General features: G+C 42.9%; 1 protein-coding gene across 6 annotated transcripts in view; it reads right to left on the bottom strand.

The window, feature by feature from the left end:
- Nucleotides 1-2198: 2198 nt before the first annotated feature.
- Nucleotides 2199-11007, bottom strand: part of tbl1xr1 (transducin (beta)-like 1 X-linked receptor 1) — an 80227-nt gene continuing 71418 nt past the window's right edge. For 5 of the 6 annotated variants that reach the window (XM_018093915.2, XM_018093916.2, XM_012963063.3 and 2 more), the window contains 2 exons: nt 3805-3906; nt 2199-3051 (listed from right to left, as the gene is read on the bottom strand). In XM_018093915.2, coding sequence (XP_017949404.1) covers nt 3025-3051; nt 3805-3906 — 129 coding nt within the window. In that variant the 3' untranslated portion in view covers nt 2199-3024. 6 annotated transcript variants of the gene reach the window in all.

The raw sequence follows: 11007 nt of genomic DNA, 5'->3' as shown, positions 1-11007 counted from the left end.
CCAAACACTATACTATTTCCCAGCGCAAAATACAATTTAGCTTTTAACTTTGAATCACAAGGTGAGAATGTATTTGATGTTTTAACCAAAGAGTGTAACAAATTGGAAAAAAAGAAAAACAGTTACTACTATAGTAAACAGAGTCAAACGATGAAAAACTGAAAAGTATTGCTGGATATATAGTACGCCATGAACAGTCTGTGCTGCCTCCAGGAGTTTAAGAACAATAGCATGATGTTGCACCAGAGCAGCTTCATTTCTACTGCAACAAAATAGAAAGAACTCACAAGGATACTTATTATGGCCCATTTAACCAAATGTGGCCTAAAAAAACAACCAGAAAATGCTGTATTTATACAATTCGTATTTCTGTTATAGTTGTAGGGACGCAATTTTAGAAAATTCCTTGCATTTTGTTGTCTACAAAACATCATGTTTGCCATTGTTCTTAAGCCTTTAGACAGGCAGTGCATTTTTTTTGTTTTTGCTTTGAGCCAAACCCACAGAAAATGTACTAAGGCAAAATGCAGAGAACTGGCTGAGAACAATAAAATGTAATCTCTACTGATCAAGGGAAAGTTCACCTTTAGGGCCATGGCACTCGAAGAGATTTATCGGCCCTTAAAAAAAAGGCGCTACCGCAGATGGCAATGTAAATTTCCGGTGGGAAAACTTACATGTCGTTTCATCGCCCGAAGTCCACTCTAGGAAACTTTGGAAAAATGAAGTGACACATATGTTTTCCCACCGGAGGCATATTCACCCATAGTAGCAGATTTATCACGGGTGACTAATCTGTCCATGTGCCATCATCTTTATGGATCAATATGCAATGCAACAGTAAGTGCCTAAACAACTACTTTTTTTGAACTAGGACTTATATTATTCATTAAATTAGCAATCTACTTGATCCAATAAAAGCTTTAAGCTAAGTCCCTCATGAAGAATTTACCAGTGTAAAGCTCTTGACTATACACTGGTGAATCTTTCAAGAGGGGTTCAACTAATACTGCTGCTGAAGCCTGTAATCCAGTAAGCACTGGATTAAATATAATGAGAACAAGCCAATAAAATCAAAGTGCAAGAATACTTACGTAGGCACATACTATTGTACTGTATTGACTCCCCTAAAGGTGGACATGCCCTGTAAGGCACCTCAAAACGTGTCAATTTGCATTGTGACGATAATCTCGAGTGTGCCATAACTACATTGATTCTTCTATGACAGTCCTCAGTACTTTGTCTCTTGCTATTTTCTGGAGAAAGGTTGCAGATTCAGAAAATGCCTAAAAACATTCATGAACATTGAAACTTGGATGAAGTGGGAAGTGTATGGATAATGGGAAGGTGGATTCATTTGGGATGCTTGCCCCCACTGAATCACCTGCAAGTGACTGTGCAAGTGAAAGTGATTTGAGGAGTCAATGAGAGCTGTATCGGTGCAGTGCGTTTGGGCTAAATAAAAAAAAAGATCTTACGACCTTAAAGGAACAGTAACACCAAAAAATGAAAGAGCTTTAAAGTAATAAAAATATAATGCATTGTTGCCCTGCACTGGTCAAACTGGTGTGTTTGCTACAGTAACACTACTATAATTTATATAATAAGCTGCTGTGTAGCCACGGGGGCAGCCATTCAAGCTCTAAAAAAGGAGAAAAGGCACAGGTTACATAGCAGATAACACATAAGTCCTGTAGAATACAATAGTGTTTTATCTGTTATCTGCTATGTGCCTGTGCCTTTTCTGCTTTGAATGGCTGCCTCCATGGCTACATAGCAGCTTATTTATATAAATTATAGTAGACTTTATAGTAGACTTTCTGAAGCAAACACACAACTTTTACCAGTGCAGGGCAGCAGCACATTATATTTTAGTTACTTTTATACACTTTCATTTTTTGGTGTTACTGTTCCTTTAAAACTGCCCAATGTGCTCTAAAACAGAGTAAATCTGAAGTAGGAAACCACCTGTCCTCCCCTCTGCTGTGTTACAGATACAGGTATATAAAAGCATTGGAATAGGAGAATAACATAAGATCTTCTTAACACTGTAATTTGTTTACATGTTTTGTCAAGGTTACACTTCTCTGTAGTATAGCTCAGTGAATTCTCATGTGTTTTTAAATGGAATAAAAGCCCCTTACTCACAAAAAAAAAAAAATGCTCCTATCACAATAGTGCACAACAAAACCAATTTGTGTTTATGGTCTAAACAAACAAGAGACACGTCAGTGCCTGCTGTCTGATCTTTATTTTTGTGCCCTTCAGGTTTGGCAGATTTACGTCCCAAATAAACATCCAGCCACGTCACCAGAAAATAAACAGAATGTTACCTCTGTTTTTGTGTTTTTTTTTGTGTTTTTTTTTTTTTATGTGACTGTATTTTTTACAGGCAATATTTAAATGATTTAAACCATTATTGCCTGTACTGAGTCCAGGCAATCAATTTTCATCTGTAAGAAATGGAGCAGTGGTAGACCAAGGAGGTAAAAGAGAATGAAAAGAAAAACAAAGTATTATATGCAGTCATAAGAGAATTTTCCCCACCCCCTATAAAATAACATGTTTCAAAGCCAAGAACAAAACTATTGCTCAAGTAAATAGCCCAAGATCTGTAAAGGCAAAGTGATTTAAAAATAAAACAATGGGTCGCTGGATACTGAAGCTGGAATTTGAAAAATAAAAAAAATGCGGGATGTAGAGAATGTTCACCATCTCCTGTGTCTGGTATATCTGTTCTGTTTAATGATCAATGCTCTTCGGAATTTTTTCCAGACGATATTCTAGAGAAACCCGTTTCCAGCGCATATATTCATTAGTTGTGATAGATCTCTGTCCTCTTGAGGTGCAACATTTTGCAGGGATTTGTTTTTAACTTTAAATATCTATGTATAGGTTTTGATTTCGGTTTGGCTGAAGTGGACTGGCCATGGTTAAGTGGGACTATAGCAGTACATGGGTCAGGGACAGTCATTTTGGCTATGTACACATTCATAGTCGGTCCATGGCTTCCAACCAGTAGCGCTATTTTCGTAGGTCTAATACACAAACCTGTTAAAAAACAGAAGAAACCAACCTGATGCACGGAATACAATGCAAACAGAATACATGCTGCATCTTGCTTATCTATAGCAATATGCACACACACAAACATATCAATATATACATATAAAGAAAAATAAAGAAAAATAAATTTACAACAGCTATTAAAAGGACAATTTTACATTTATTTGAAATGTATTTATTTCAAGCAGTAGTGCAATTCCTTAAAAAAAAAAAAAAAAAGAACATAAAGGCAGGGAATCAGTGGAGTCAAGATTCAGAAATCAAAGCATAAAAATGCTCACTGTACTATGACAGCTTAGAGTTACAAATGATTTCCCTTGATTTTACACCTGGAGTTTTGACGTTTTTGGCCTTATCAGTGTGGATAGTGTCACAGAGCTATGTGTAGTGATAGGAAAGGTTGTAAATTATTAGCTCAGTACAGGTATGGGATCCCTTATCCGGAAACCCGTTATCCAGAAAGTTCCCAATTACAGAATGGCCATATCAATATTTAAATGATTTTTAGCAGACTTAAGTTATGGAGATCCAAACTACGTAAAGATCCCTTATCTGGAAAACCCCAGGTCCCAAGCATTCTGGATAACAGGTCCCATACCTGTACCTGACATTGTTATCAACTTAGTAATACTGTGGTGGTTAATAGTAACCAAGTTCTAAGCAACGGGATTCTCTTGCCTGAAAGTGTATAACAGACCTTAATGCATGTTAACATATAAAAAATGTTTTCATACTTACTGAACCATCTGATGCACTTGCTCCAACTTTGTCCCCTGCTGCATTCCAACACACCTCAAAAATACCCCCTGTTCCCCGATAGCTGTGAACTAATGCACCCGTCTACAAAAAAAAGGCGAGAAACAGAAGAAAAAGTTACCGTATATACTCGAGTATAAGCCGAGGTACCTAATTTTACCTAAGAAAACTGGAAAAACTTATTGACTCGAGTATAAGCCTAAGGTGGGAAATGCAGCCGCTACTGCTAAGTTTCAATAATCAAATTATTTAATAAAAGGACACTCACAAGTGCTTACATGACTACCATATTAATAAACACAAGGTATGGGCTGGAAAATGAGGCACATCCAACATAAGATAACCATATGCAAGGTTGTACAGGTTAATATCTCAATTTAATTGCAACATTTTTGCACACAGGCAACCGGCACCACACACATACACAACTACACACAGGCACAGGCACCCGGTATAACCCACAGTATTGCCACAGTATAACCCACAATATAACAATTTGAGTTAACTGAATAATTAAATAATCCTGGTTTTTAATTTTATTAAATAAAAATGATCATACCATGTAGCAGACAGGTAAAGACATTTCATGCATGCACCGCTGTCGCACCCCCCCCCCCCCCCCCGTACTGCCGCACGTCACACGTAGCGCCGGCCAGACCCTGCCCGGGCACTGCAGTACTACTCGTCACATCGGCGGATCCGGCGCCCGAGCGAGCCGTGCGCACCCCTCCCCAACGCACGAACGAGACGCACCAAATTAAAAACCTGCCACTAACTATTCGGGTTTCAAGCAAAAACGAGTGATCGGTAGAAGACAGAACAGGAGTGAAAAAAAAGAAACAGTTGTGATGTTTTACAACTCGTTACAGCGGCAGTTCCGTCACCCCAGCGCCGCGTGCACCCCCCCCCCCAGTCGCACGAATGAGAAGCGCCGTGTATGCATGCTTGGCCGAGGCTCGGGCGCAGGATCCGCCGCTGTGACGAGTTGTAAAACATCATCTCCTTTTTCTTTTCTACCGATCACTCGTTTTTACTTGAAACCGAATAGTTAGTGCACTAGGGAATATTTGTTTCATTATTTATTTATAACCACTTCCTGATACCTAAACCCGCCACTGTGATGAGTAGTCCTGCAGTGCCCGGGCCAGGCGGCGCTACGTGTGACGTGGGGGTGCGACATGCATGTGTACTTGCCTGCTTCATGGTATGATAATTTTTATTTAACAAAATTAGTTGCTTCGAGTATAAGCTGAGGATTCCTTTTTTAGCACATTTTGAGTGCTGTAAAACTCGGCTTATACTAGAGTATATACGGTAGTTTTTTTTTCCTCTTAAATACGGATTGAATCTTAAAAGTCTATATCTACATGCAGGTAATTTGTATTTAGAGATTTAGAATTGAGAAGAGGTTGTCTGTGTTCCCATAGCTGCATCCCATACAGAACATATGTTTAAGGTAACATTAACATGGCTAAAAAGTGATATGTGCATACATTTTGCTTCCTTTTGGTTAACAGAAAATACCAATAGAGAGATAAATATAGACCATAATATAATAAAAGCATTTCCCATTCTAGATTTTTAAAGAGGTAGTTCACCTTCAGGTTAACTTTTAGTATGTATAGAATGGGCTATTCATAGGCAAATTTTCAATTGGTCTTCATTTTTTTTTTGGTATAGTTTCTGAATTATTTGCCTTCCTCTTCTGACTCTTTCCAGCTAACCCTGGCATCCAAAAAAACTATTCCTCTGTGAGGCTACAATGTTATCTTTATTGTTAGTTTTCAGTACTTATCTTGGCCCTCCTCTATTCATATACCCGTCCCTCTTTCAAACCACTGCCTAGTTGCTAGGTTAAATTGGACCCTAACCAGATAGCTGCTGAAATTCTAAACTGGAAAGCTGCTAAACAAAAAGCTAAATAATAATAAAAAAAAAGGCAAAAAAAAAGAGGAGGTTTATGTACTTACCGTTAAAGCCCTTTCTCTCCAGTCGTAAGGGGGACACAGGGACCATGGGGTAAAGGGTCCCTCCCATCAGGAGGCAGGACACTGATGACATCAGAACTGAAGACCCTCCTACTCACCCTTTATCCCCTGCTGCCTCTGAAAGGCGCCAGTTTGTAACAAGTAACTGAGAACTCTATAACTTCTCTCAACCTGGTAGAAGACATAACTATAGAACAAGAGTTCGGGGAGGGAAGCCCTGTGTCCCCCTTACGACTGGAGAGAAAAGGCTGTAACGGTAAGTACATAAACCTCCTTTTCTCTCACGTCTAGGGGGACACAGGGACCATGGGGACGTAACAAAGCCACCCATAGTAGGGAGGGAAGAACTCTGATGATTTAGAAAACTACTGCCTGGAGCACCTTTCGGCCGAAGGCTGCTTCTGCAGACAGGTAAGTATTGAAATGGTAAAACTTCGTAAACGTGTGTGGAGAGGACTAAGTGGCCGCTCTACATACCTGCTCAGCTGTGGCCGCATTTCTATGTGCCCAAGAGGCTCCGATTGCTCTAGTGGAATGGGCTCTGAGTTTTATTGGAGGTACCTTCTTCCGCACCAGATATGCGTGTCTCACTGTCTCCTTTATCCAGCGAGCAATTGTGGTTTTTGTGGCAGGAAGCCCCTTATGTGCTCCTGAGGGTATTATGAAGAGAGTCTCTGTCTTCCGAATAGGTCTTGTCCGAGAAACATATACCTTAAGGGTTCTTACCACATCCAGTCTATGCAATCTGGCTTCCTTCTCATTCTTTGGATTATTGCAGAATGATGGTAGTACAATCTCAGTGTTGATATGGAATGAAGACACAACCTTGGGAAGGAACTCTGGAACCGTACGAAGTACTGCCCTATCCTCGTGAAAGTTCAGAAATGGTTCTGCGCAGGACAATGCGCTCAACTCAGATATTCTTCTGGCTGATGAAATTGCAATCAGAAATACAGTCTTCCATGTGAGAAATTCCATTCCCACCTCCTTCAGTGGTTCGAATGGTGCATCTAGAAGCACCGATAGCACAAGATTGAGGTCCCAGGGGGGCACTGGGTGCCTGAATGGGGAGATACTCGAGATACCCCTTGCAGAAAGGTCCGGACATCGTCCTTGAGGGCCAATCGTTCCTGGAATAGAACCGACAAGGCTGATACCTGAGCCTTTAACGACCCTAGTTTGAGTCCTTTTTGGAGTCCCTCTTGTAGAAACTGTAGCACCCACGCTAATCTGAATTCCGGAAACAGAAGTTCCTCCTTTTCACACCAAGCTCTGTAACATTCCCATGTTCGGTGGTATATCTTGGAAGTAGTTGGTTTGCGTGCTTTAATCATGGTCAAAATTACTTCCTCCGAAAAACCTTTATGTCTCAGTATTGCCGCCTCAAGAGCCATCCCATTAAGGCGAATAGCTGAGGATTGGGGTGAAAGAGTGGTCCCTGAGCAAGTAGATGAGGGGATGATGGAAGTGGAATCGGAGGTTCCAGTGATAGATCTAGTAGATTTGAATACCAGGATCTCCTGGGCCAGCAGGGTGCCACTAGGATCACTGTGACTGGTTCTCTGGTGATCTTTCGCAGTACCCGTGGTAACATGGGAAGAGGAGGAAACACGTAGGCTAGTCTGAATCGCCAAGGAACTGTCATGGCGTCTGTAGTGGCCGGAAGTGGAGTTGAGCAAAGGCTACCGCTTCTATGGTGGATACCATCAGTCTTAGCACCCGCATGCAGGTCTGGACTGTTGGATGTGCTGATGATTGGAGAAGTCTGATGGATCCTTGGATCTTGAGTTGTTTGTCTTGTGGTAGAAATACCTTCTGTGCTGTTGTGTGGAACAGTAATCCCAGGAACGGCATAGTCTGGCTGGGTACAAGGAATGACTTGCGAATGTTGATTGACCACCCGAACATTTGAAGGCTCTGGATGGATATCTGTATGTTCTGTTACGCTAGGTCTTTGGATCTTGCTTTGATGAGGAGATCGTCCAAGTAAGGCATTATGAAAACACCCCGAACGCGTAGATAGGCCGCCATGGAGGACATGATTTTCGTAAAGACTCTTGGTGCCGATGACAGTCCAAAAGGCAGAGCAACAAACTGATAGTGGTAATTGCGGAATGCAAATCTTACGAATTGTTGGTGAGGCGGAAAAATAGGTAGATATGCATCTCTTATGTCCAGGGAGGCTAAAAAGTCTCCTGGTTACAACGCCCGAATTATGGAGCGGACTGATTCCATTTTGAACTTGTGGTAGACAACATATTTGTTTAGAAGCTTTAAGTCCAGAATTGGGCGAAAGGATCCGTCTTTCTTTGGCACAATAAAAAGGTTCGAATAAAACCCTTGAAATCTCTGATGTGACGGGACTGGGATGATGACTCCCGTCTCGCGCAGAGAGTCTATTATGGATAGGAAAGCCTGTCTCTTCAGGTCTGGAGTTGGTATTCTTGACATGAAAAAATGTCTTGGAGGGGAGTGATGAAATTCTAATTGGTATCCTGTTGATATGGCCTCTACTACCCAGGTGTCGTCTATGAGTTTCGACCAAGTTTCTGCAAAACACCGAAGGCGACCTCCTATGGCGTTTGTGTCCGAGGTCGTCCGAATGTAGTCATGCGGAGGTGGTCTTATCCCCCGTCTTCTTGGGTAGGTGTCTGCGGGGTTGCCATGGAGATTTTCCCTTGTTGGAGAAACGGTTCTTTGAGGTAGACTGGGAGTTGGATTGTGGGCTGGATCTGAAGTTACGAAACCCCTGGTTCCGAAATGGCTGTCCCTTCCTCTGAGTGAATGTAGACTTGGGTTTGTTTTGGGGTAAAAGCGTACTTTTGCCCCCGGTAGCCTGAGAAATTATTTTGTCCAGTTCATCACCAAATAGTCTCTGACCCTGAAATGGAATGGATATTAGGGATTTTTTGGAACTAAGGTCGGCCGACCAAAGCTTTAACCAGAGGGCTCTTCTTATAGCCACTGAGAGTGCTGATGCTCTTGCTATAACTCTAGCCGCGTCAAGGGAGGCGTCTGCTAGAAACTGGTTGGCTTCCTGGATGTATGAAGCCAGTTGGAGGATAGTGTCCTTGGGACTATCATCCTGAATAGCTTGCACTAGGGAACTGGACCATGTCTCGACTGCCCGGCTGACCCATGCAGAAGCTAGAATAGGTCGCATTGCTGACCCGGTAGACAGGAAATTGGCCTTAAAGGAACAGTAACACCAAAAAAATTAAAGTGTATAAAAATAATTAATATATTATGTATTATTGCCCTGCACTGGTAAAAGTTCTGTGTTTGCTTCATAAACACTACTACAGTTTATATAAATACCCTGCTGTGTAGCCATGGGGGCAGCCATTTAAATTGAAAAAAGGAGAAAAGGCACAGGTTATTAAGCAGATAACAGATAAGTAGCATAGATTCCCATTGTATTCTACACAGTTTATCTGTTATCTTCTTATGTAACCTGTGCCTTTTCTCCTTTTTTCAATTTAAATGGCTGCCCCCATGGCTACACAGCAGCTATTTCTATTAACTATAGTAGTCTTTCTGAAGCAAAACACAACTTTTACCAGTGCAGGGCAGCAGTACATTATATTTTATTTATTTTAAAACATTTTTATTTTTTAGTGTTACTGTTCCTTTAAGAAGGCCTTCCATTCTTTTGTCGGTAGGGTCCTTGAATGCGGAGGCATCTGGAACTGGGAGAGCAGTAATCTTGGATAGTCTAGATACTGGTGCATCTACCGCTGGGGGGGAGCACCATTTATCTATTGACTCTTTAGGGAATGGATACTGTCTAGCAAAGTGTTTTGTAACCTGAAATTTTCTATCCAGAAATTTCCACTCCTCAAGAATTAAGTTTTGTAATTGTTCATGGGCTGGAAATGTTGCAGGTGACTTGCGTTGTCTTTTAAATAGTGTGGAAGGCTTTTTCTGCGTGGGGTCTTCCTGAATGTTTAGGGTTTCAAGGACTGCCCTAATGAGGCTATCTACCCCGGGTGCTGTGTCTGCCGTATTGTCTCCCTCACTGGAGTCAGAGCCCGCTGGGGAGGAAACTATTTCCCCGTCACTAATATCCTCATCAGAGGAGGGGAGTGTGGAAGATCCCTTAAGGGATTTGTCAGTCAGACAAGGCCGTTTGCGCTTGGGCATGGCGTCAGAGGTAGAAGCCATCTTGGAAAGCATCCTATCAAGTGAGGATGCCAGGTGGGGTATACACTGCAGGCTGGATAGAGATTGAGAAAGAGAGATTGCCCAATCTGGTGCCTCAGAAGGCCTCTGGGGTTCTAGAATGTCCCTGGCAGAGGGCCCTTGTGATGTACCCTCAGGGTTCACCCCAACCTGTGACAGGGTTAATGTGCCAGGGTTGTGTGCCTGAGTAGGGCCGCAGGTAGAGCAGAGCGGTTCAGCTTGGCCCTCCCTGAACTTAGTTAGACATTTAGTGCATGCAAAAAAGGTAGCCACCGGATTATGGTGTTTGCCCCCCCTAGAAAATAGGTCTCCCCTGCCTTCTGCCATGCTGAGAGAATGCTCGGCAGCTTCGGCGTTACTCACAGACCGGAGCGTCTTGTTAATAGCAGAGTAGGAGAGCCTGCAGTCCTGTCTGCGCACCGCGTCAGTGTAGTTATGGCGCGAAACTGTGTTGCAGCTCTCCTCACTGTGCGCGAGAGTCGGCTTCCGGGCGCGTGACGCCACTTCTAGGTGCCGGCGCGCCGAGTAGCGCTGCGCTGTGTGGGGAGCTTACTGGCTCGTTGGTGATATGGCGGTAGGTCCCGAGCATAGAGGTTCGGGTCCTTGTCGCCAGCCTGCAAACCTGCCCTGTGAGGGCGCCGCTGTCAGGCTTCTTGTAACGCGGTCCCCGCAAGGGGGTTGGGAAACTTGGGTATCCCGCGTCGGGGGCTTGCCTATATTGAACAGACTAGGTCTGACAAAGCTACACCCCGGGTGTCAGTACTATCTACTGACCAAAGAATTCCTGTTGGGCCTCATAGAGGCCAGTCCAACCTCCTGTATGAAGGACACTGAAAAAACTGGCGCCTTTAAGAGGCAGCAGGGGATAAAGGGTGAGTAGGAGGGTCTTCAGTTCTGATGTCATCAGTGTCCTGCCTCCTGATGGGAGGGACCCTTTACCCCATGGTCCCTGTGTCCCCCTAGACGAGAGAGAAAACTAACTGCAAATTGTTGATTTTCCTGTCATCATAAAACA

This window comes from Xenopus tropicalis, chromosome 5, assembly GCF_000004195.4.
Source record: "Xenopus tropicalis strain Nigerian chromosome 5, UCB_Xtro_10.0, whole genome shotgun sequence".
Classification (NCBI taxonomy): domain Eukaryota; kingdom Metazoa; phylum Chordata; class Amphibia; order Anura; family Pipidae; genus Xenopus; species Xenopus tropicalis.
The sequence above is the reverse complement of the archived record's forward strand: the minus strand, read 5'-3'. Positions and strand labels throughout refer to the sequence as shown.